The sequence below is a fragment of the Capricornis sumatraensis genome, chromosome 16, assembly GCF_032405125.1.
Source record: "Capricornis sumatraensis isolate serow.1 chromosome 16, serow.2, whole genome shotgun sequence".
In the NCBI taxonomy this organism is placed as follows: Eukaryota; Metazoa; Chordata; class Mammalia; order Artiodactyla; family Bovidae; genus Capricornis; species Capricornis sumatraensis.
In genome coordinates, this window is record NC_091084.1 from 77,533,844 (window position 1) to 77,560,685 (window position 26,842).

The 26,842-nt window shown below is 49.2% G+C and overlaps 1 protein-coding gene across 1 annotated transcript in view; it reads left to right on the forward strand.

The window, feature by feature from the left end:
* The window catches only part of CSTPP1 (centriolar satellite-associated tubulin polyglutamylase complex regulator 1), a 208,551-nt gene that overhangs the window by 173,557 nt on the left and 8,152 nt on the right, over positions 1-26,842 (forward strand). Inside the window, exon 4 of the mRNA XM_068989040.1 lies at positions 10,686-10,770. Within this exon, the coding sequence (XP_068845141.1) occupies positions 10,686-10,770 (85 nt within the window). The remainder of the gene's footprint in view (positions 1-10,685; positions 10,771-26,842) is intronic.

Genomic DNA, 26,842 nt, shown 5'->3' on the forward strand with positions numbered 1-26,842 from the left:
TCCACAGTGCCACCTGTCTCCCCAGCCTGGGCACAGGCAGCCTGTTGGGTTTCACGTGGTCATCAGAGCTAAGGCAGTGCCCCCCGCCCCTGCCAGCCCCAGGCCTTGCCCCGGTCCTCCACCTCTCAGCAGCTGCATCATGACGTCCAGAAGAGAGGGTGGCACCCTGAGGGTCTGGCCCAGTCTGGAGGGCTCTTCCATGCCAGCCCAGCCCTCCGGTTCAGTCCCCCAGCCCCTCACCTGATCAGACTGCTGGGATGTGCCGAACACAATCCCTGGGGAAGAGCTTTCAGACCCTGATTAGAAATGCTCACGTCTCTTTAAATCTCTGTATAATATAAAGAGTTTCTGGGGATTTTGTCGTTATTGGTGGAAGTGCTGCATCTTCACTGCTGCGCTCGGGGTTTTTCTAGTAGCGGTGAGCCGGGAGCTACTCTGGTTGCCGTGCGCGGGCTTCTCAGCGTGGTGGCTTCTGTCGTTGCAGAGCCCAGGCTCCAGGGCCCACAGATTCAGGACTTGTGGCTCACGGGCTTAGTTGTCCCGTGTGGGATCTTCCTCGATCAGGGATCAAAGCCATGTCCCCTGCATTGGCAGGTGAATTCTTAACCACTGGACCCCCTGGGACGTCTCCCTGGGGAATTTCTTTGTTCATTCTAAAATTCGGGGCGAAATTGTTACTGTACCTGATTTAATACTTTGCCTAGAATGTATGTACTGGTCAAGAAGTAATAGTCACTTGGTGCTGGGCTTTGTTATAATCAAATATGAAAACGAAAGAGTCTGGCTCTCTGCCCCTGTTTGAACACACTTTGCAGAGCCTGGAGACTAATGAGTTGGCAAAGAATTGCATTAATAATGCCCCACAGGTGTCACTGGGAGCCATTGCTGCTTCTCATTCCTTTTGTAGAATCATTTCCCTTTCAGTAAACTATCATTTCCCTCCATTTACAATATAAAACAACCGTGCTATCAAAGAAGATAAAACTTAAGAACACAGCCTGCCCTTCTTCTGCGGTTTTGCTGGACAAGAACATCCCCCGTGGATGTTCGCAGTTTTCCTGCGTCTCGTGGTACCCAGTGCTTCATGAGGGGTGAAGCTGTCAGATGTCTCGCCGCCTCCCCCTACTCCCCCCTCTCTTCCTTCCCCTCCTTGCAGAGTACGGCTGAGATATTTACTCAGCTGCGGACTGGTACCAAAGCCTCAGTGCCCTGGGGAAAGGAAGGGGTGGTCTGGTCATGCCCTGAATTATCCATGTCCTTCCGAGCATCTCTTGGCAGAGCAGCCTAGCTGGGGGGCAAGTGTCATTTGGAAGGAGACTTCACAACCCCTGCATGAAAGAACATAAACACAATGGCAACTGAAAATTGGAGAGTCCACTCATGGGCTGCGGTGTTCTCTGGACTCTGTGGTAGTTCCTCCTGAGATCATGCAGCCAACCAACTAGAGGCTGTTCAGTCCTCTGGGATTCCCCGTGGCTTGGGAGCATTTCATTATCTCCGGCTCCTGTCCCAGCCCTCAGCCTGAAGGCACTCATGCAAATGAACTCAGACTAAACCCCAGTTCCTCCTCCAGGCTTTCGGAGGTAAAAAATAAATAAATAAAAATAAAAACAACCCTCGATTCAGTCAGGCTTGGGGGAAGGCTTCTCTGAGTAAGGGACAAAGATATGGCCCTCGTTCCTTCATCCTTGCTTTCACGACACCACTCTGACCCTGGAAAGGGCACCATTTCCCAGGGAGAGCAACGAGGCATCTGAATCTTCAACCACACACCGCCGCAGTTCTTCGGACCAAATGCGTGGACCCACATGGTGGTCTGTGAGGAAGATGTAGAGATGACTCAGCTGCCCCCACAGCGCTTCAGAGCCCAGAGTTTCCACACCAGGAAGGCAAGACCAGATGGAGAAAAGACAAGAGAAGGTCTTCAATCCTTCTTTTCCAAGAAAGGAGGAAGTGAGAATGCATTAGCCCTTGAACATATTGAGCGTGACTAATTTCTGACGAGATGAGTTTTCTCAGCCATCATAACCTCATCCATCACTCTCTAGGATTAGAGTGGGACAGCCGAGAAAAGAATATTTTGAGTCAGGGGTTGGGTATGTTGAAAACTTCAGTGTTCTTTCCAGAGTTGTAACAGGGCACGCATGCCAAAGCACTTCAGTCGTGTCCGACTCTTTGAGACCCTGCGGAGCCCTCCAGGCTCCTCTGTCCCTGGGATTCCTCGGGCAAGAATGCTGGAGTGGGTTGCCACGCTCTCCTCCAGGGGATCTTCCTGACCCAGAGTCAAACCCGAGCCTCTGTGGGTCCCTGCACTGGCAGGCAGGTTCTTAACCACTAGCGCCACCTGGGAAGCCCCAGAGTTTTAACAGTGGTAAACTGAATGCCTAAGAAGCGAACCCTAGGCTTCCTCTGATTTTCATGGTAAAACTGCTTATCTGTTCCAGTGAAAATAAGTATTCAGGTTGACTGGACTGAGCGCTTGCTAAGAAAGTGCTAGCTGTCAGCGAGGCCATGGAGTGTAGGTACACCTGCTCTAATTCATTCAGTTCACTGAGAGCCGAGTCACCCAACCAACCAGCGCGTTTTCCATTTCCAGCACCCGGCACCTCCTCGCACTACCCTAAATTCACAGGCATGCCTCCTGTGTCCGGAAACCCCTCGTCTCTGTGTTCACACGGCGACCAGAAACTCGTCCCTCTGAATCTAACCTGGGTCACTGTGCGGTGCGTGCTTTATCCATCTGTTCTTTCAGCGGGTGTTTAGTACTATAATCCGACATTGTGCTGAGGACTTTTGTTAGGTCCAAAGACGCCTTAATTTCAGGACTTCAGTTAACAATTATTAAACAATTCTCCCATTTACTGAACATTTTGATAATTTTTTAGAAACACCTCATATACAAATTACCTCCTTTTATTTTTATAACAATCCCATTAGACAGGTACTGTTGTTAGTCACATTACTAAGAGGAAACTAAGGTTCAGAAAAGTTGTCTAGGGAATTCCCCAGTAGGCCAGTGGCGGGGACTCCGAGCTTTTACTGCTGAGGCCACAGATTCTATCCTGGTAGAGGGTCTAAGATCCCACAAGCTGCAGCCAAAAACAGGAAAAGGAAACAGAAGTTGTCTAACTTGTCCAAGTCACGCCGGCGGTAACTAGTGGAACCAGGTTTTGAAGCCAGGTCATCTGATTACGAAGTCTGGGCTCTGCAGTAACACAACTGCCCTGCCCACCTGCAAGGTATCTGTATTTTTGTTGTTGTTGTTGTTGTTCAGTGGCTAAGTTGTGTCTGACTCTGTGACCCCATGGACTGCAGCATGCCAGGCTCCTCTGCCTTCCACCGACTCCCAAAGTTTGCTCAGTTTCGTGTCCATTGAGTCAGTGATGCTCTCTAACCATCTCGTCCTCTGCCGCCCTCTCCTCCCCCTGCCCTCAGTCTCTCCCAGCATCACAGTCTTTTCCAGTGAGTCAGCTCTTTGCATCAGGTGGCCCAAGTATTGGAGCTTCAGCTTCAGCATCAGTCCTTCCAATGAATATTCAGGACTGATTTCCCTTAGGATTGACTGGTTTGATCTGCTTGCAGTCCAGGGACTCTCAAGAGTCTCCCACATCACAATTCAAAAGCATCAATTCTTCAATGCTCAGCCTTCTTTATGGACCAACTCTCGCATCCATGCATGACTACTGGAAAAACTATAGCTTTGACTATACAGACCTTTGTCGGCATAGTAATATCTCTGCTTTTTAATACACTGTATAGGTTTTCATAACTTTCCTTCCAAGAAACAAGCGTCTTTTGATTTCACGGCTGCAGTCACCATCCACAGTGACTTTGGAGCCCAAGAAAATAAAATTTGTCACTGCTTCCACTTTTTCCCCTTCTGTTTGCCATAACGTGATGGGACCTGATGCCATTTTTGAGTGTTGAGTTTCAAGCTAGCTTTTTCACTCTCCTCGCCAAGAGGCTCTTTAGTTTCTCTTCACTGTCTGCCATTAGAGTGGTATCATCTGCGTGTCGAAGGTTATTGATATTTCTCCCGGCAGTCTTGATTCCAGCTTGTGATTCAGCCAGACCAGCATTTCTCATGATGCACTCTGCATATAAGTTAAATAAGCAGGGTGACACTGTACAGCCTTGACGTATTCCTTTCCCAGTTTGGAACCAGTCTGTTGTTCCATGTCCGGTTCTAACTGTTGCTTCTTGACCTGCATACAGGTTTCTCAGGAGACAAGTAAGCTGGTCTGGTATTCCCATCTCTTTCAGAATTTTCCACAGTTTGTTGTGATCCCCACAGTCAAATCCACACACCCAAAAAAAATGAGATGGTTGGATGGCATCACCAACTTGATAGACATGAGTTTGAGCAAGCTCTGGGCCTTGGTGATGGACAGGGAAGCCTGGTGTCCTGCAGTTCATAGCGTCGCAAAGAGTCAGACACAACTTGAGCAACTGAACTGAACTGAACACAGTCAAAGGCTTTAGCGTAGTCAATGAAGCAGAAGTAGATGTTTTTCTGGAACTCCCTTGCTTTCTCCATGATCCAACAAATGTTGGCAATTTGATCTCTGGTTCCTCTGCCTCTTGTAAACCCAGCTTTTACATCTGGAAGTTCTTGATTCATATACTGCTAAAGCCTAGCTTGAAGGATTCTGTGCATAACTGTATCAGCATGTAAAATGAGCTCAGTTGTGCAGTAGTTTGAACTTTCTTTGCTCTTCTTTGAGATTGGAATGGAAACTGACCTTTTCCAGTCTGGTGTCCACTGAGTTATCCAAATTTGCTGACATATTGAGTGCAGCACTTTAACAGCATCATCTTTTAGGATTTGAAGTAGCTCAGCTGGAATTCAGTTACCTCCGTTAGCTTTGTTCATAGTAATGCTTCCTAAGGCCCACTTGACGTCACACTCCAGGATGTCTGGCTCTAGGTGAGTGACCGTGCTATCGTGGTTATCTGGGTCATGAACACCTTTCTTATATGGTTTCTCTGTGTATTCTTGCCACCTCTTCTTAATCACTTCTGCTTCTGTTAGGTCCTTGCTGTTCCTGTCCTTTGTTGTGCCATTCCTTGCATGAAATATTCCCTTAATACCTCCAATTTTCTTGAACAGATCTCTAGTCTTTCCCATTCTGTTGTTTTCCTCTATCTGCATTTTACCTTAGATATAAAGTCTGCAAGTCACCTGGCATAAATAATCCTGTCATCAGAAGTCAAGTCCCCCACAAACCCGTCAGATCCTACCTGCTAGAGTACGACTCACTGGACCTTGAATGCTAAACCAGCAAACATCTGAATCTCATAAAGAAACCTTGTTTCTTTATTTCTGAAATAATAATATCAAATACTAACAGAGCACTTATGATGGGACCCTTGTTCTCAGTAGTTTAACTCACAACAATTGTATGATGTTGGTTATCCTTATCCCCACTTTATAGATGTTGAAACTGAGGCATAGAACGCTTAAAGGTCAGTACTTTGAAATCAGTGGCAAGGCTTGGATCTGGACCCAGGCAGTCGAACTCCAGAGTGCATGCCGGGAGCCACGACACAGTACCGAGCAGCCTCCTGAGATGATAGGATGGAGCGGGGTTGAGACCTTTGGTCCCCGAGCCAGGCACACAGTCAATGGGGCTCTTAGGAGGTTTAGAATAAGAAAGATGAACAGCTCTGGCCACCCACAAAAAGAGCAGCACCAGTTTGCGGGGAATGTTGATTTTGATTTCATACCAAACTCGTCTCATGTCTTTGCCTTTGAACTTTTCAGGACCTGGGGGATTCCTTTAGAGCAGGCATCTGGAGGTGCACGCCGCTTGCCTTCCTGCACCTGCCGGGTGCAGCGCCGGCAGTGGGTGGGATTCGTGGTGTAGCCGCCGCTCAGGTGTACTCATTCCTGCCTCCCCGTGGCCCCCAGCCCAGCACAGGCCGCAACGCTGGAGCTTCAGTCTTTCCTGTTGACAGTAATTAGAACCTTTCAGACTCAATTTCTTACATGCAAAAAAATCCCAATTCACTTGAATTGTCTCCTTGATCCTGTTCACCTGGAGCTATTTAGTCCCTACAGTTTGTTTGGAGTGGAGAACAAGCTTTTAAGCCTTCACCCATTACCGTTGATAAGATCAAGGTGCAGAAAATGTTAGTTGGGTAAACTTTGGAGCCAGACTGCCGGAGCTTGGGTTCCAGTTCCACCAGTTAAGCATGATCTGAGTTTTTGTATCTGTGAAATGGGGATAACCACAGTGAAGATTAGATGAGACAGCACACGTAACACCCTTGGAAGAACTGTGTCTGGTCCAGAGTAAGTGCCCAGTAAGTGTTCACCCTAGGTATTATTATCATCATTAAGCCCATCCAGCCCTTGGGCCCAAAAGGCTACCCACTCCAGTATTCTGGCCTGGAGAATTCCATGGCCTGTATAGTCCATGGGGTCGCAAAGAGTCGGACACAACTGAGCGACTTTCACTTCACTTCCTTTCCCCTCCCAGCCTAGGAAGCCAAGGCTCTGGGAAGCCAAACATGCTCCTCCTGTCCCCCACGCTCTGAACCCTTGTCTCCTCACTTCCTAGATAATTTCATCTCTCTAAGCCTTCATGTCCTTATCTGTGCAGTAGGCCTGAGACTACTGGAGTCTATCTCATGAGGTTGTCATGAAGTTAAGCAGGCTACTTCAGAGCCTGAGCACAGAGCTCAGTGATTGTCTGACTCACTATTATTCCTGAAGCACAAAGGGGCTGCCTGCAAGGCTGGTCTTCGAGATCTTGGAGAGCTCTTTAGAGCCAAAGGACCCAAAGGCAGGAGCATTTAGGATTAACCAATGGCTGAGTTGGAGCCTCTGAGCTGCGGAGGCTGCCAGCTTGTTGGGAATGGCGTGCGTGCTAAGTCTCTTCGGTCGTGTCCAACTCTGTGCAACCCTACGGACTGTATAGCCCGCCAGGCTCCTCTGTCCATGGAATTCTCCAGGCCAGAATACTGGAGTGGGTTGCCATGCCCTCCTCCATATATTGTTGTTCTTGTTGTTTAGTTGCTAAGTCATGTCCAATTCTTTTGCAACACCATGGGCTGTAGCCCCTCAGGCTCTTCTGTCCATGGGATTTCCCAGGCAAGAATACTGGAGTGAGTTGCCATTTCCTTCTCCAGGGGATCTTCCTGGGAACGGAGGAGGCATAAAATGCAGACTGCAGAAGAATATTCAAGAACAGGTTTGACTCAAACAAGCTGACAGAATTTCCAAGGCAGAACACTCCTAGGGGTTTAAGCTTTAAACTCAGCAAGAAACTTCTTCCTCCTCTCATCTCCTGCCTTTGCCCCCAGGATTTAAAACCAAAACCAAGCGATTTCCCTGGTGGTCCAGTGGCTAAGACTCCATGCTCCTGATGCAGGGGGCCTGGTTTCAGTCCCTGGTCAGGGAACTAGATTCCACATGCCCCAACTAAAGATCCGGCATGACATGACTGAAGATCCTGAGTGCCACCACTAAGACCCAACACGGCCAGAAATGAAATAAGTAAATGAATGAACACTAAAAACAAAGCCAAGCAGCTGCTGTTGTTTGACATTACTGTGCCCTAGACATTCCGCCGAGTACTTTCTAGACATCGTCTCTTTTAATCTTGACTTGAGCCCTGAAAGGTAGGTGTCGTCATTCTCGTTTCACAGATGAGAAACTGAGATTTAGAGGGACTGAGCAATTTGCCCAAGGTTGCCTACCTAGGGAACCAAAGAGCCAAGGTTTGACCCCGAGCCAGAGGGACAGGGGAAGAACAGCTCTCCTTTGCTCATCAATGCTCTGATTCTGGGACAAGACTTAACTGCTCACCCTTCTCCCAGATACCCACTGTGCAACCCAGGAGTGTTTCCAAGTGACAGATGCGTCTCCTTTGAAAGCATCTGGCCTTGGTATTATCCTGAGTCTGCTTTAATAGAACTGCTGTCTTAAAGAAATAGAACTGCTGTCTTCCACAGTTAAGGTACCCAGAGTTGTGTGTCTGCCTGCACTTTCACTCATCTCTTTATCTGACTGTCTTCCCCACTTTACATTTGGGAATGTCAAGTTCCAGAAGTGGTAAACAGGATGTATTCTGTTTTTCTGATGTATTTAGTATTTCCCAGAACTGTCGATGCTTTGGAGAAGAACAAAATTATTTTCGTAAACTACTCTTCTGTCCTTAGGAAGCAAGTATTTGAAACATGTGAGTTAGAATGTCATCAAGAACCTAAAAAATGCTGAGGGCAGGAAAACCAAGGGGCTAGAGGCTAAGATGGAGTCCCAGCGTGGTGTTTCTTGATTAAATAAGTGCGGGTGGGGGGCAGGTGTCACAACTCTCTCTCAGCTTCTCATTTTCCTTCATGCTGTTTATCTTCCCAAGAGTATCTTGCAGATAATTTGGGGGATAAATATGAATAACTGGGGAATACTTTGGCCCTCCCTAAGAATGGTATCAGATCCATCCACCAAATCTTAGCCTCAGTTCAATTCAGTTCAGTTGCTCAGTCATGTCTGACTCCTGCGACCCCATGGACTGTAGCCCACCAGGCTCCTCTGTCCATGGGATTCTCCAGGCAAGAATACTGGAGTGGGTTGCCATTTCCTTCTCTAAATCTTAGCCTAGAAGAGCTTTAATGATTCAAAGACAGAACTCACTCCTCTCTGCACAGGGAGCTTTGGAGTGAGAGGAAAGCAGGAGCGCATTCGATTTGGTGGCTTTTCCTCGTTTCGTTTTTCCTGTCCTCACCCCAAGTCCGCGAGCCCACAAGTAGCTATTACTCTTTCCCCTGAAGAACAAAGCCTCCGACCAGGCTGGTGCCCGAGGTCAGGCGAGCGAGGAGAGGGAAGCGCCCCCCCCTCCCGCCCCGTTGTGGCCAAGATGAAGGCCACAAGCCGTCTTGGTCCTCTGACCCACCCTGGCGCTGACGCTGTCCCCTTGCTGTCCCCTCGCTGTCCCTGACTGACAGTGCGGTTAGTCTGACGCTGTGCCTTCACCTTGAATTGAGCCTTGATGAAAAAGGAATAGGAAACCCAGGCCTGTCCCTGGGGATTTGGGGTTTTTATCTTGGAAAAGCATCAACCGAACTCGCAGGGACAGGAGATCTGGATTCCTGTGGCTTGAGCTAACTTAGGTCCAGAGAAGCCGAGTGCCTGTGATCACCATCTTCATTCCCCCAGCGTGGCCTTGCCCTCTGGGCTCCCTTCTCTCACCCAGGCTCCCGGTTAGGAGGGCTTCTGGGTTGCTCCATCCTGCTTTACCATCAGCACGTCCTTCCATATTTGAAATGCTTTGGTATATGGAATACTTGTGGGTTGAAGCTGCCTGACTGATCTAAAATCCCTCAGCTTTGGGACAAGCAATAACAAAACAAGTTTTTTTTTTTCTTTTCTTTTTTAATTTTAATTGGAAGATAATTGCTTTACCATATTGTGATGGTTTCTGCCATACATCAACATAAATTGGCCATCTGTGTACATGTGTCCCTCCGTCTGAGCCCCCCCCTTCCACCTCCCTCCCCACCCTGTCTGTCCAGGTTGTCCCAGAGCCCCGGCTTTGGGTGCCCTGCTTCATACATCAAAGTCACACTGGTTATCTGTTTTGCATATGGTAATGTATAAATGCCATGGACAGAGGACTCTGCTAGGCTGCAGTCCATGGGGTCACTGAGGGTCGGACACAACTGAACAACTTCACTTTCACTTTTCACTTTCATGCATTGGAAAAGGAAATGGCAACCCACTCCAATGTTCTTGCCTGGAGAATCCCAGGGACGTGGGAGCCTGGTGGGCTGCTGTCTATGGGGTCGCACAGAGTCGGACACGACTGAAGTGACTTAGCAGAGCAATGTATATGTTTCAGTGCTAGTCTCTCAAATCATCCCAAAACAGCTTTTAAGCATCAGTGTATTTCCTCTCCCCTGACATTCTACAAAGCCCTCAGTTTACCTCTCTGGGTTTTCTGCTGAGCCACGGAGCCTCACCCTGGCTCATCTCTCCCAGAGCACTGCTTCTGTATATCGGAAGTCATTTGGTCGCCTTGATTGTAGACCTTGGGTCTTGGCTTCCTACAGTAAGATTGCCAGATTTGTGTGTGGGCATCCAAAAGAAGCCAGCCTGCCCAGCACTGAATGGCAGGGCAAGAAGGGCTGTGGGTCGCCCTGCTAACTCTTCTCCCCCATACATTTCAAGGCTGCCTCTGCCTCAGCACTGCTTCCAGATATTCTGTGCATGGTCTTTGGGATGTTGTGGTGAAGACTACCATGCCAGAGAATTTCAGCAAACGTAGCCAGCTTTGAAATAACTCATTTTTGTGGGTTTTCAGACACCAGGAAAATCAAACTGAGAAGGCTAATAAAGTTGCCCCTCTAATTCTCCCTTCTTACCCAACCATCTCTCAAACCAGTGAAGCTCCTTTGGCCAAAATGTTGTAGCTGGGTGCCTCCCATCCTGGAAAAACTTTGTAAAAATATTGATCGTAAAATATCATCCTTGGGTTAACGCAACCTTAATAGTGACTCACCTTGATCCATGTTGATGTGTGGCAGGAACCAGCATAATATTATAAAGCAATAATCCTCCAATAAAAATTTGTTTAAACAAGAGCAGTTCTACTAGGGTATGTCTGAAACCCCTGAAATGACCGAAAAGACTGCAGTGACTTCCCACTCTGAGGTCTGATGCCTTCCTCTCCATTTCGCTGCAGATTTGCTGACCATGAGGGAATATCACTGCTTGCTGCAATTACTGTGCCCGGATTTCCCACTGGAGCTCACTCAGAAGGCCGCCAGGTATGTCTCCCAGGCTCCCGAAGTAAACTCAGCCCCCTCTCTGGCTTGGGCTTCTGAGAAAGAACTGCGACGTATGCGGACAAACACACATTAGGAGAGAGTAAAGCCGATAGGGAAGGAACTGGCATTTGGAGAGGGGTCTATTTGGGATTTGCCCCAAAACATAATATTCACTTTCTGCATCTCCAGGAAGAAGCCAAATGATCTTTGGTGGTTTCTGTGGGGAGCCTTAGGGTCTGCAGATCGAGTCGGGGGGGGGTGGTGAGATGAAGAGGCAAACACTCACACCGGCTCGCACACTCACACGGGCACACACACAGATAAACATCCCTAGAGGACATTCTGAGAAAATATGGCGCAAGCTTTGGCAGTGACTTGTGATGAAGGGGGCTGAAGTTCAAGGCTGGAAAGCGTGAAGGTGATAAACTCCGACTGAGGGGGAGATAAATTGTATTATTTATGCTAAAAGACAGTTTTCAATATTAGTCCAGAACCAGGAAGACCTGGCAGGAATAGTTGGAACCCCCTAATTTCTATGTTTGGTTTCACTGTTATTCACACTTTTTAAGCACATGAGGTAGCTTGGCTATGCCTCAGTTAACTTTTACTTATTTAGCTGAAAATCTGAGCTAAGGCAGCAAATGGAAGTGTAGCAAAAATCTTTTCGAAAAATGCCCAAACAGAGGATTTTTAGAAAAATATTCTGTCTTATACACGATAGACGGGCTTCCCTGGTAGCTCAGCTGGCAAAGAATCCGCCTGCAATGAAGGAGACCCCGGTTTAATTCCTGGGTCAGGAAGATCCCCTGGAGAAGGGATAGGCTACCCACTCCAGTATTCTTGGGCTTCCCTTGTGGCTCAGATGGGAAAGAATCCACCTGCAATGTGGGAGACCTGGGTTCGATCCCTAGGATGGGACGATTCCCTGGAGGAGGGCATGGCAACCCACTCCAGTAATTCTTGGCTGGAGAATCCCCATGGACAGAGGAGCCTGGAGGGCTACCGTCCATGGGGTTGAAAGGAGTCAGACGGCACACAGGACCCAGCATACATGATAGATACATGTGTTCAAACCCATAGAATGTGCAACACCAAGAGTGAAGCGCAAATCTCAACTTCAGTGCGTCAGTGTAGGTTCAATGCCTGTAGCAAATGTGCCGGCTGTTGTTCACATGTTTTAAGCACATGAGGTAATTTATTTAGGGCTACCTAAATAAGGGTGCGGGGCTTTGATGACGGGGGCAGTCTGTGCCTGTGTGGGGGCAGAAGGCATTTAAGAAATCCCCTCAAGTTCACTGTGAACCTAAAACTGCTCCAGGAAAGTCTAAGTAATGATTTCTTTTAAATGCCCAGCTCCCCTAAATCAGCTGATCAAGTATGCATACAGAGTAGAGCTGACTAGTAAACAAGGAAGAGGCAAGAGACACTGACCCCCTGTGCAGTTGGAAATCCAAGGAGAACTCTTAGTCCGCTCTCCATACACACAGAACTTCTATACACATGGTTCCGTATACGCGGGTTCAGCTTCCATGGATTCAACCAGCTGCACCTTGTGTATTCACTATTGAAAAAAAATCCGCATATAAGTGAGCCTGCGCAGTTGAAACCCAGGTTGTTCAAGGGTCAACCGTATATTCACATCACCACAATCCATTTTAGAGCATCTTAATTACCCCCAAAAGAAACCCTGCTGCTCTCAGCCACTGCTCCCGAATCCCCCGCCCATCCTCTCTCGCCCGCAGCAACTGCACTCTGTCTCAGTAAATTTGCCTGTTCAGGACACTCAGACGGAAGCACGTGATACGTGGGCCTTTGTGGCTGGTTTCTTTCGCTTAGCCTTAGGCTTTCAAAGTTCATCCACGTCATAGCAGCTCTCAGTATTTCCTCTTATCAAATATTTTTTAAAGGTTTCTTATGTGGACCTTTTTTTTTTTTTTAATTTTTACTGAATTTGTTACAATATTGCTTCTGTGTTACGTTTTGGCTTTTTGGCCCCAAGGCGTGTGGGGTCTTAGGTCCCTGAGCAGGGATTGAACGCGCACTGGAAGGTGAAGTCTTAACCACTGGAAGTCTTAACCACTGGACGGCCAGACAAGCCGCTCATCAACTATTTATTGAGTGCCAGTTTTGTGCCAGGATCTAATCTGCACACTGGGGGTGCAGTGGTGAATAAGATTATAGTCTCTGTACCCACCCGCCCCGCCTCCAAGGAGCTTCACATCTGATTTAGAAGAGGATCGCTTGGGTGCTGATCACAGCCTGCTGTCCCCCTTTCCTGCACCTGAAAGGTAGCGGGTGGGCCCGAGGGCGAGCCTTCTGTACGGTCTTCGGCCCCACCCACCTCCCAGATGCTTCCAAACAACCTGATGTAGTTAGCACTGCAAGGCTAGACTAGAAGGGGCAGAACCATCTAAAATCCACGGATTCTTACAAGTATTGATATCCAGGGGCTTCTGGAGTGACCTTCCCCTGGTTGTGGTCAGAAGCTTACCGCCCCTCCCCATCACCACCACCACCAAGAGACCCTCTTGTTCTTTAGAACTTCAGACCTTTTCATTTGAGCAGGGGGGAAGCATGGTGGCCAGTCCATGCTAATAGACAGCAACGTGAAGGGATGGTGGGGACGCCAGAATCAACAACAGAAGGGCCCAGGACAGGCGTCAGGAGACGGGCTATAAAATTAGAGATGACTTCAGGACTCAAGCTTTGGTGTCGACCCCGCCTCCCCTGCTCCATTCTCTCCCCACCCTACTCCAGCTGCTGCGTGCCTGCGTGTGTGTGAGTGTGGAAAAATCATATCCATCCCAGAATGTGACCCTCTGACTGAGCTCTTCCCATCTCGTCCTGAAGGTCAGGATCCCAGCTTCCTCACACGAGAGCTCCGGCTTCTGACCAAAACTGCAGGCAGGGGTGCGGATGGCGAGGCCCCCCCAAGGCAGTGGCCGTGCCTGGAGGATGGTCTTCGTGGCCCCGAGGTGGGGACCGGCCGCGGGAGCAGGCGGCAGCCCCTGATGACGTGTGCGTAAAGGAATGTGACCCACACGCAGCTGTGCACCAGAGCCTGCCGGGCACAGAGCAGCCCCACGTGCGCCCAACTCCCGGTCGGCACCTCGGCCAGACCTGGGGCGGCAGGTGTGAGCCGGAAACACAGCTGGGGGGAAGAGCCGGCAGACCCCCTGACAGTGCCTGGCCAGAGCCCCGCCCCATCCCCCACTCCTGCAGAATGGAGGTCCTTAAGTTACCGTATCCCTAAACGGTCACCATCTTCGTCTCCATCCTCCATGGACTGGGTGGCTTTCCTGACAGTTAAAAGAATTCAACTAGAGCCAAACTTCTTTTTTTTTTTAACAAGTGAGAGGCCACTTTGGATGGTGTTTTAATACCACCCCTCCCCACCTTCAGGGAAGGCCCTTTCTATTTATGTGTCTGTGTTGGCTGTGCTGGGTCCTCACTGCCGTGTGTGGGCTTTCTCTCGTTGCACCAGCAGAGGCTCCTCTCCAGGCGCGGTGCACAGTCTGCTCTTTGCGGTGGCTTCTCTCGCTGCAGAGCACGGGCTCTAGGGCTTCAGTAGTTGAGGCTCACGGGGTCAGTAGTAGTGGCGCATGGGCTTAGGTGCCCTGGGGGTTGCAGAATCTTCCCGGACCGGGATTGAACCTGTGTCCCCTGCACTGGCAGGCAGATTCTTTTTTTTTTTGCTTCTTTCATCCTTTCCCTTTCAAGTTGTAAGAACAACATATGTGCAGTAAAGAAATCCAAGAAATTTCAGAAAAGCCAGAAGAATATAGAAATTACAAACACTAAGAATCAGGAGTGTTCCAATTAGTCAGCTTGTATCCATCCAGCGCAGGTTCCTGGCATCCCGTGCCTGGCTGTCGTGTTCAGGCAGAGTCTGGGCTTTGCTCTGAACACAATGGCAGGCAGATTCTTAACAACTGGACCACCAGAGAGATTCAAGCCAGAGCTCTTGAGTTCAAATCCTGGTTCCAGCTTATATCCTGGGGAAAGTTATTTAATTTCTTTGAGCCTCAGTTTCCTCATCTGTAAAGTGGGAATAATTGTAATAGTTGTCATAATTGAAGCTGCGTATCACGTGATTAAAACGATGCCTGGCATAGAGCAAAAATGTTAGAACCAGTGGTGTTAACCCTGACCCCTAAGAGCACAGGCACGACGGGATTAGAAAGACCTGAGTATCCACACCACCTCTGTCTATTGACTGCATGACCTTGAGGATTTCTCTCAACTTCTCTAAGCCCTGTTTGCCTTGTCTGTAAAATGGGGCTAATAATTACATCATAGGGTGGCTGTAAGATTTCAACAAAATTATATATATGTAAATTGCTTAGCACATTATGGACATTCAATAAATAATATTTTCTTGCTGTTAAAATAATGTTGGTATTATTATTGCCAGACTTTTTTTTTTAATTCAGTGAGAAGTCAGACATTGAGAAGAGACTTGTAGTTGCCAGTGGGAAGGGATAGGCTGAGAGTTTGGGGTTAGCAGATGCAACTGTGACATATAAAATGGATAAACAACACGGCCCTACTGTAGAGCACAGAGAACCGTACCCAGTCTCCCAGAATAAATCATAATGGAAAAGAATATTGAAAGGAGAATATATGTGTGTATAACTGAATCACCCTGCTATACAGCAGAAATTAGCACAACATTGGAAATGAAGTGTACTTCAATGTAAAAATTAAATAAGTGAGAAGTTCCTAGGTTCCCTAAGGCACTGCTTTCTGGCCTTCTTCCCCTTCACAACACTCAGAAAATAATATGTAACAAAAAGTAGGGTAAAGACAAGACTGCCTGTGGTTAGCCCCTGGGCCAGGGGCCCCTCACACCTGTAGCCCGTCCAAGGCTCACAGGACACGTGTAGGAAGCCTCGCCCCAAGGGTGGAGATTTCAAGCAGTGGCTCTCCAACCTGAGAGTGTGCCAGACTCACCCGCAGAGCTTAGTAAACTACAGATGGCCCAGGCCCCGCCTCAGAGTTCAGGGGGTCTGAGATGGGGCTCAAGAATTCATGTTTCTTAGAGGTTCTCAGGTGATGCTCACGGGTCTGGGACCACTCTCGGAGAACCTCTTTAGAGCTTTGCATGCCCATCTCATTGTGCCATTTTAGAACTGATTGCACTCAAAGGAATTGCATTTCCTTCTCACTCTTGTCATCTGAAATCGCATTTAGCTCACTTCTCCATCTCTGAAAGCCGCATGTCCTCGTCAGTAATACGTGTTTAATAGGAAGAGCTCCTCTGCCACGGTTGTAGGCTGAATACATACAGCGCTTTGAAAGCATGTAGACTCTGAACAAATCTAGAATGTCCTTCTTTATGCCTCCCGCCTGCAACATCACCCTGCTCAGCCCTCCTCCCAGGCCGGGCCTGCCATCTGACAGTGTCGCTGCTGCCCCAGAGGTCTTTCACCCAGAGAGAAGATCCTTTCCCTCCCCATCCTTTCATTTCCCAGATATTTATTGAGTGCCTGTTATGTGCTTGTGGAGGAGCCATGACAGTGAGCAAAACAGATGTGGTTCCAGCCCTCGAGGAACTTGCCAGCCGATAGAGGAACAGACACTAAATCAGTGAAGAGCCAAGTGCTGCAGGGGCGCGTAAACAGGTTACAGCCTAACCTGGTAAAGTAGGAGAAGCTGGTCCCTAAGGCAGGGATAGACATGTTGGATCGGGAGCCTGAAGGGTCTGTAAGAGATGAACTTGCTCTTCAGCTCTGTGTTCTCTGTGTGTGCGTCATCACTCAGTCGTGTCCAACTCTTTGCAAACCCCCTGGACTGTAGCCCGCCAGGCGCCTCTGTCCACGGGATTCTCTAGGCAAGAATACTGGAGTGCCGTGCCCTCCTCCAGGGGATCTTCCCAACCCAGACCTGGAATCAAACCCAGGTCTCCCATGTTGCAGGCGGATTCTTTACCACCTGAGCCACCAGGGAAGCCTGATGGTCTTGCACTAAGTCTTAGCCCTATCAACTACTAAGACTTATTGTAAGGCCACCGTGACAGTGAAAGTCACTCAGTCGTGTCCGATTCTCTGTGACCCTATGGACTATATAATCCGTGGAATTCTCCAGGCCAAAATACTGAAGTGGGTAGCCATTCCCTTCTCCAGCAGATCTTCTCAAACCAGGGATCGAACCCAGGTCTCCTGCATTGCAGGTGAATTCTTTACCATCTGAACCACCAGGGAAGCCCAAGGCCATCATAATGCCCACTGAAAATTGGGACTTGCCATCTGTCTGTACGAGAACTAAGCCACTGCAGCAGCTGACCTTCAACACACCCTGAATGGGGTCATTAGGAATGAGGCACTCCATGTTCTGGGAAAAATTAGCGGAACAGGCCTTCAGATAGTTAGATGATTTCAAGAAAAGATTTTATGAGTCCAATCCTTGCCTCTCCTCATACCTGGAAAAGCACTAAAATCATTCATGGAGACATCTGCTCCTCGCGGCTAGCAGTAAACTTCACAAGACTAGTAGCAACTTCTGCAACAATGCGTGCTTGATTGCATGTTCCCCCTTCACCAAAACCAGTATATACTGAGCTTCCCCCCACCTCTTCAGAGCAGTTCCTCAGAGCTATCTGAGGTGCTGTCTCCCAGGTTGTAGTCCTCATTTTGCCCCAAATAAAACTTAACTCACAGCTCTCACGTTGTGCGTTTTTTTTCAGTTGACGTTTATCCTCTAGGATAAAATAAAATTAGATCACTACTTCTGACCATATGCAAAAGTCAATTTCATATAGATTACAGAAAATCCATGCGTGCATGTGTGATCAGTCTTGTCCGACTCTTGCTGCCCTGTGGACTATAGCCCGCCAGGCTCCTCTGTCCATGGAATCTGCCAGGCAAGAATACTGGAATAGTTTGCCATTTCCTCCTCCAGGGGATCTTCCCGACCCAGAGATTGAACTCAAGTCTCCTGCATTGGCAGCAAGATTATTTATCAACTGTTGCCACCTGGGAAGGCTGGATTATAGATGTAAGTGTAAAATGCAAAGCTATAATACTCTTAAAAGAGATTAGAAGAAAATATTTTATTGCCACCGGGTAGTTAAAAAATTCTTAAATGAGATATAAATTCTTTAAGCCCAACCCCAATGGACGAGGTTGATAAGCTGACCACAAAACTGCATTCACTCATTCAGTCATTCAGCCAGTGTTGAAGGAGAACGCCATCACCTGCTGCTGCTGAAAGCAGTGAAGAAAACAAAGCCCCTGCCCTCGTGAAGCAGACGTTCTAGAGAAAGAAGCATCTGCGGGGAAGCAGGAGCGCCCTGACAGAGACTGAACCCAGGCCGCGACCGCGCAAGCGCAGAGCCCTCGCCCAGCGGAGAGTGAGGATGAGAAACGTCTGTCCAACAAAAGACACCATACACAAAGTTGAAGGACAAGCCAGAGACTTGAAGGAGATATTGATCACCTATGTAACTAACAACAAATCAGTCTACAGAATTGCTTTAGTCTCGAGATTGTCTATAAAGAACCCCTACAAGAGCATAACAAAAAAATGAAGGACCTCGGTAGAAAAATAGTCCAAAGACATGAAGAGCTAATACACAGACGAGAAAACCCTAACAACTACCAAACATTCGGGCATATTTTCGTGGCCAAACTCGCTAGTTATCAGGGAAATGCCAGTTAAGTTGAGATACCCTGTCACAGTCATCAAATTGGCAAAAGTTTTAGAGTGAGATAATGCAAGTATTGGTGAGGACGTGGAACTGTGGGAACTCGCACACTCTGCTAGTGGGAGTGTAAGTTGGCATAATCACTTGGAAGCCATTTGGGCAAATCTTAAAAAGTTCAAGAAATGAGAGGGCATATGTGTATACATACAGCTGGTTCACTTTGCTGTACAGTAGAAATGAACACAGCATTGTGAAGCAACTATATTCCAATAAATTTTTTTAAGAGGAAAATGGAAAAAAAATTCCAGAAAGTTCTGAAAAAATAAATTTGAATTTGCCATGTGCAGGGAACTAGTTACATAATAGTAAAAAAAAAAGTTCACGAGGTGTGGCTGAGTCTAAGGAGACAGGCAGCATTATTTGTGATAGCTACCAGTGAAGCCCTTTGCCTGTTGCCACGCCGTAGAAAGGACAAAATGCCTTGAATCCATTCCATGGAATTCTGTACAGCAGCTAAAATGAATACAGGGAGGTGGGACTTCCCTGGTGGTCCAGGGGTAAAGAATCCGCCTTCCAATGCAAGGGACTCAGGTTTGATACCACGGATGTTTTTTCTTAAATAATAAAGTGAATACAGGGAGATACACGTGCATCCTCTCAAAATGGCGAGTTGCAGAGGGATGCATAGAGCTTGAGAACAGACAGACCAAAGTCATATCATGCTTTAAGAATGTAAACGTTTGTGTGAGTCAACAACAGTATGAAAGCACGCAGAGGGCTGCCAAGCCCCAGTTTCAGTGAATGAATGAATGCTAAGCCCTCAAGTTCCCGCAGGATCTCGGAGGAGGAAGGTAGAGGGAGGGTGTCCAGGTGTTCTAAACAGTACGTGTAATCGCTTACAAAGCTTTTAAACACTGAAGCAAGGGTGGGGAAACATGAAGATTGGAGAGGAAGTTAGCTAGTGGGTACACAGATGTTTTTTCTGTTATTCTGTGTATTTTTCTGAAGTTTTAAATATTGTATTTAAAATGCAAAAAGTGTGGATAAAAGAACACTCTGTGTGATTTCAATGCCTTTAAACCACGAAGCTTTTCCACCTTGGTTTATGTCCCTGGATGTGTTCCAGTGTCTCCTAGTTTTCGATCTGTGGTGACTTGAATTTATACCCTACTGTTGCGTGAAAATTGTGTAAGCTTTGTGTCGAACTGGTCCATGGTGCTTTTCAGCTCTATTCCATCCTTCGACTTTTCTGTATTCATTCTATTACTTTTGAGAGTTTGATATTGAAACTCCAACCAAAAATCTTAATTTATCTACTTAAAAATAGTTGTAATATATAGTGAAACTATTATGTAACTTTGATATGTATTTTCCAAGCATCCTGTAAATGTGTTATCATGCTTTCGTAATTCAAAATATAAAAAAGAGAAAAACAAGTGAAAGGAAGAAGGTGGGCAGGATTTAGGAAGGGAGCAGGGAGAGCAAAAGGCCGTCTCGGGCAAGTAAGCAACCTGGAAAGGAGCCAGTGAGGACTTGGGTGGGGGAGCCAGGGGGCCTGGAGTTTGAGGAGCCGGGGAGCTGGGAGAAGAGGGAGGGCCTCACAGGCCACGCACTGGATGTGGAAAGTGGAACAGTTGCCTCCAGCCCCAGCTACGAGGCTTCTGGGGAGAGGCCAGGATCATGGAGCCGAAATGGCCGAGCGGGGGCCTTCACGGCATCTGCAAGAAAGAAGCAGCGTCCAGGCCTCGGCGTCTGGCCCGCCTGGGGGCCGCAGCTCTACAGGAGTGGGAGAAGGGACAGCGCCACCCCCGGTGGAAGGCGTCACAGCCACGTCTCACCTGGAGCAGCTGCAGCTGGCCCAGGAGCTGTGACTAGAGTCAGAGAGGCCTGGGTTCAAATTACAGCTCTTTTGCTTCTGGCTTGAAAGCCCTGGTCAAGTTTCTGAGCCCCTGTGTTCTCAGTGAAGATATCCATCGATCTCACATCAGAGGATCAATGGGAGAAGAAAGTGCAATGCCGGACGCACAGCGCTAACCAAGCAAGCCCTTACTGGACACTGTGTAGCTGTAATCGTTGCTGCTGCCCAGGCTCTCTGGGTCCAGCTTCTCAGGCACTGCAGGGCAGGGGCCGTTGGGGGCCCCCGGAAGTGTGGCCCGGAGCCCGGGGAGAACCACAACCTGGACGCCCCATGCTGCTTGGAGGGCCTGGACTGGAAGCAGCTCGTGCCGCGCCGGGGGGGTCTCCAGTGCAGCCCCGCTGGCGGGCAGCCCTAAGGAAGTGTTGCAGAGAACCGTGGCGATACCTGGAGAAGGCAGCCAGGCTGTGGCTTCGCCCTCGCTCATGGCCCTGACATTAAGGCAGACTCCACGGGGGTGTCCCGGGATCCCAGACAGGCCTGGAGACACCCTTCACCTTCACCCATGAATAGTGCAGCTCATGTGACCTCCCAGAGGAAGTGCCGTCATGGGAGGCTTCTCGCCAGCCCCGGCGCCCCCCAGAAGTGGACTTGAAACAGGATAGCTCGCTTCCGCCTGAGAGCCTGTGCCCGGCCAGGCACTGGCTGCACTTCCTCTGAGCTATATTTTTATTTGCTATTTTGAGCTCTTCCATCACCTGAAACCAGCTAGAACACACTTATGGATGGCAGCTAACACTGATTTTGAGTCATTACTATGTATACCAGTAATATAGAACAGTAGAATAGACGCAGCGTATCACCATATTGAATCTTCACCAGAATCCTGTGAATTGGGAACTAGAATTATCTCCTCTACAGATGAGGAAACTAAAGCTCCAAGAGAAAACGTGACTTGCCGAGAAAAGGAAACTTGGGCAGGGAGTTCTAGAGCTGGATGGGATTGGATCCCCGCAAAACAAAACAAAACAATACATATTCTGCCACTCAACCCGGGGATGCTGACCTTTAAGGGAGAATAGGAAGTTGGCAAGTCGCAGATTCAGGCTGAAAACTGTTGCTTCGTTGGCACCCACCAAATGTCCAGCCAGCCAGCCCATCCCAGCTGTTGGAAGTCAGCATGGGAGGGCAAGAACAGCCAGCCCCCTCGGGACGGGCTCAGACCCTGCCAAGCGCTCTTTTCTTTCTCCATTCCAGCCGCTGCCCTGGACTCCACCCTCCACATGTTTCTGCTCAGAGCCAGCCTCTCCTTCTCCCCTAGAGCCCCCTCTCTCCAGCCCCGAGGCCGGCATGCCAGGGTCCCTCCCCGACCCAGTACAGACTCTCGCTGGCAGCCGCTCCCTGCTGGCTCCGCTTCAAAGCTGGAGCGGGCCCCTCGCCTCCAGGTGTCAGGAGCGGCTGGCACATTAGCAGAAGGCCTCTGGCAGGAAGGGGTGTCGAGCCAGGAAACTCCTCCTCCTGACCCTCAAGCGGGTGGGGCCAGGTTCGAGTTCAGGGTGGAGCCGCTGTCTGTGAGGTGAAGGGCCTACAGCCTGGGGTCATCACAGTCACCACGGGCAGAGACAGAGCCGCAGCCTCCTGCCTGCCTCTCTCCACAGTTGTGAGATCCCGGTGCCAGATGCCCAGGACTCTTACGGGTCACAGCGCTAGTCTGGAGATGGACGGTGTGGCATTCCATGTTTCTAAAAGCACCTTTTTGTGAGGTTTTTCAACAGCAAACTTCTCCCCAGTGAGACCAGAGTTACCAGATGTTAGTTCTCTCCGCCCTTGGGGTGCCCTTCTGTCAGAGCCAGAAGAAGCCCGCTCAGACTTTGGGGAAGTATTCCGCTTGAATATCTCCAGCAGCAGGCAGCTCACTCGCTCACAAAGCAGCCATCATCCCAGAGCTGGGCGGCTTCCAGTCTTCTGGAGGCAGTCTCCCAGAACCCTGTGGCGTCTCCCTCAGAGGCAGCCCTTCAAGAGCCACGGCCCGGCGCCACTTACCCTTCATCCTCTCTTCCCACTAAAGGGTCTGAAGGTAGTCGTCAGCCGACATCCTGGTTTGCAGACTCCGCCTCGCCGACCCCCTGTTCTGTGACTCTAGCTCGTCCCTCTTAAATAAACCGCCCTCTTAAATAGTGCCCGGATGCCACCTTGCCAGGAGAAAAGAGAAGGGTGCCGCACCGCTGTTAGTTATGTGTTCACACTTTCCCTCTCGTTCAACTAACACTGGCTGAGGGCCTACCGTGTGCCCTCCCCGCCACGCTGGAGCGTCGTGGGGGACACTGACTGGGGCCTCCTGTGAGTCCAGAAAGGCGAGCGGGGGCCAAGGGCAGGGCATACAGGCTCATAAGCCAGGATAAGGATGGGAGACGTTGCTCTAAGGACAAGGGGAAGCCCATAAAGTGTTTAAAACTGGCTTGTGAAACAGTCAAATTCGCATTTTTATTTTATTTTTATTTTTATTTTTTTTTTTAATTCGCATTTTTAAAAAGGTCTTCTGGGAGGGAGGAGAGGGTGAGATGAGTGGAGAAAGCAGCATGGAAGCATGTATACTACCATATGTAAAATAGCATGTATACTGCCATATGTAAAATAGCATATACACTACCATATGTAAAACAGATGAAAAGTGAAAGCGAGAGGCACTCAGCTGTGTCCGACTCTCTGTGACCCCATGGACTATATGATCCATGGAGTTTTCCAGGTCGGAATACTGGAGTGGGATCTTCCCAACCCAGGGACCGAACCCAGGTCTCCCACATTACAGGCAGATTCTTTACCAGCTGAGCCCACAAGGGAACCCCAGTAGCCAATGGGAATTTGTACATGATTCAGAAAACTCAAACCAGGGCTCTATGACAACCTAGAGAGGTGGGATGGGGAAGGAGGTAGGAGGAGAGTTCAAGAAGGAGAGAACATAGGTAAACCTAACTGTGGTGTTGGAGAAGACTCCTGAGAGTCCCTTGGACTGCAAGGAGATCAAACCAGTCCATCCTAAAGGAAATCAGTCCCGAATATTCATTGGAAGGACTGATGCTGAAGCTGAAACTCCAATACTTTGACCACCTGATGTGAAGAACTGACTCATTAGAAAAGACCCTGATGCTGGAAGAGATTGAAGGCGGGAGGAGAAGGGGATGACAGAGGATGAGATGGTTGGATTGCCATCACCAATGCGCTGGACATGAGTTTGGGTAGGCTCTAGGAGTTGGGGATGGACAGGGAAGCCTGGCGTGCTGCAGTCCATGGGGTTGCAAAGTGTCAGACACGACTGAGCAGCTGAACTGAACTGAACTGAACTGATGGCTGATTCATGCTCATGTTTGGCAGAAACCAACACAATATTGTAAAGCCATTATCCTTCATTTAAAAATAAATTTAATTTAAAAAAAAAAAGTCTTTCTGACCACAGTATGGATACCCAATTAGAAGGAGGCAAAAGTGTTACCGGAAGCCAGGTAGCAGGTCGTCCAGTTGTCCTGGAAGAGGAGGTGGACCTGGGCATCAATGGGGGCCGTGGAAGTGGAAAAGAGTAGACGGATTCCAGAGAAACCTCTGGAACAGGACTGATTGGACCAGGTGATTGGTTGATACGTGGCGGGCAAGAGAGGGCGTTTCCCAGATGTCAGGAGGACTCCCAGGCTTCCGGCTGAGCAGAGGAGCAGGGCTGATAATGACAGCTGAGACCCAACTGGCTTCTCTGTCAGCCAGGCCCACTGCCTGCAGTCAGCAAAACACTTCAGTCCCACGCGCATGTGCTGCAAGGGTCCAGTTACCTGTCCCTCAGAGAGAAAGCCCCTGCACCGCCTGCCTCCCCCAACTAGCCCCATCCACGCGTCAGCCCCCCGAGGAGCAGGGGTCAAAGCAGAGTGCACGCCGGGCTTGCCCTGCTTCACCCTGACACCTCCGAGGGCTGTGCCCTCTCTCTTCCCCAGCCACCCATCTCAAAAGAGGGAGCTGGCGTTCACAGTCAAGCCTGGCTGCTGACGGAGAGCGGCGGCCAGTTCTGGGGCTGGAAGGGCAGGCCCTCCGCAGCCAACAGTCCTGGCTGTGGCTGAGAAGGGGAGATGCTTACGGCACTTGGCCTGGCAGCCCTGGCGTGGCCGGGAGCAGGCCGATCAGCAAGAATGACCGCTTCTGGAATTAGATGGGGCTGGTGACTGTGCAGCTTTGTGAACACACCGCCCTGTGCACTCTGAAAGGATAATTCCTATGGTATTGGAGTTACATTGCAATACAGCTCTTCCTTAACTTGCTGGGAGGGGGGGGGGGAGGGGGTATATCCTGATAAAATCTACTGTAAGTTAAAAATATCAAGTCAAAAATACACTGACTACACCCGACCTACCAGAGATCATATCTTAGCCCAGCCCTACCTCAGCTGTGCTCAGAACACTTGCATCAGCTCACAGTTGGACAACATCATCTAACCCAAAGCCTGTTTTTTCATAAAGTGTTGAATCTCACATGTAATTGATTTGAACACGGTACTCAAAGTGAAAACAGAATGGTTGTCCCTGTCCCACCCTCACGACTGCACAGCCAACTAGGAGCTGCCCCTGCCCAGCGTCACAGGAGAGTACATACATTGCATCGCTAGGCCAGGGAAAGGTCAAAATTCAAAGTCAAAAATTCAGAGTTCTTCTCGCTTTCACACCATCATCGGTTAAGTCATAAAACCTAAGACTACCTGTCATCAAGTTGGGGACCGTCTGTATAAAATAAGTGAATAAATAGGTGAAGAGAGAAATAGTCAGACTTCTCTGATGGTTCAGGGGTTAAGACTCCGAGTTTCCACTGTGGAGGGCATGGGTTCCATCCCCGGCTGGGGAAGTTCTGCATGCCCGTGAGTGAGTGAACTCGCTCAGTCGTGTCCAACTTTTTGCGACCCCGTGGACTGTAGCCCACCAGGCTCCTCTGTCCATGGGATTCTCCAGGCAAGAATACTGGAGTGGGGTTGCCATTTCCTTCTCCAGTGGATCTTCCCCACCCGGGGATTGAACCCGGGTCTCCCGCATGGCGGGCAGATGTTTTATCCTCTGGCTCAGACGGTAAAACGTCTAACTGCAATGCGGGAGACCCGAGTTCGATTCCTGGGTCGGGAAGATCTCCTGGAGAAGGAAATGGCAATCCACTCCAGCACTCTTGCCTGGAAAATCCCATGGACGGAGGAGCCTGGTGGGCTACAGTCCATGGGGTTGCAAAGAGTCAGACACTACTGCATGCCCGTAGCATGGCCCAGAAAAGAGAGAGAGAGAGAGAAATAGTAAAGGGAGGTAACTGCTATAAACAGGAGCACCAGATCCCAGGTTGATGATAAACAAGAAGAGCCAAGTAACATCTTCAAAGGCTTTGGTTCCCCTTCGTGGTTTCCTGCTTGGGGATGTTCTCAGCCCAGTGCTCTTCCTTAGCAATTAACTTCAGGCCATTCTGGTTCCTGGCTGTCCCGGGAGTAGGGCAGGAAGGAGAGGGCACTGCCTTCTCTCCTCGGGGGGCCTGTCCCTCCACTGTGGGCCAGGGAAGGGAGGACGTTGAGGTCCTCCCTGGGACTCTGGAGAAATGCACTCTCCCTCTGAAGTTTGGGATGCCTCTGCTACCCCAGCCCCCTCTCCCTGCCTTCTCTCTACCTCGCTCGGCCCTCTGTCCCCATCCAGATATCAGAGTCTGGTCTTTGTGCCCTCTCTCATCCCTTTTGCCTGCCCATTCTGCTCAGGTTATAAGGAAAGAGGTAAATACTTGGCATCACCGACGCAATGGACGTGAACTTGGGCAAACTCCAGGAGATGGTGAGGGACAGGGAGGCCTGGCGAGCTGCAGTCCATGGGGTCGTAAAGAGTCAGAGGCGACTGGGTGACCGAACCACAGCTACTTGGCCTGTCTCAGCTCTTGGTCCCTGGAGCCTCTGCCAGAAAGACTAGGGCGCCCTCCTGCGGCCATTGGCAGTATTGCTTGTTCCCACTCCGGCCTTGAATTTTTTTTTTTTTTTCTAGAGGTAATTTTAATGTTGAATTCTGGAAGTTCAGTTCAGTTCAGTCGCTCAGTCGTGTCCGACTCTTTGTGACCCCATGGACTGCAGCATGCCAGGCCTCGCTGTCCACCACCAACTCCCGGAGTTTACTCAAACTCAGGTCCATTGAGTTGGTGATGCCATCAGCCATCTCATCCTCTGTTGTCCCCTTCTCCTCCCGCCTTCAGTCTTTCCCAGCATCAGGGTCTTCTGGTAGAGGAAGCAGCTTTTTTCTTCCCCAAGAGATACATGAGAAGCAATTAAGGCCCTAAGATTTAGGTGAGAAGAAGAAAAGATAATTTAGGCAAATAATAAACTAAGAAATGAAATGCAGGTGTTTATATCCTGTGAAAGAAAGAAAGTGAAGTTGATCAGTCTGTGTCCAACTCTGTGACCCCATGGACTGTAGCCTGCCAGGCTCCTCGGTTCATATCCTGTATCTTTACTTTAAAAGAGGTGGTGAGACCTAGCAGGAAGCAAGTCCATGACGTAAATTTACCAGCTGTGCGACCTTATTAAGCTG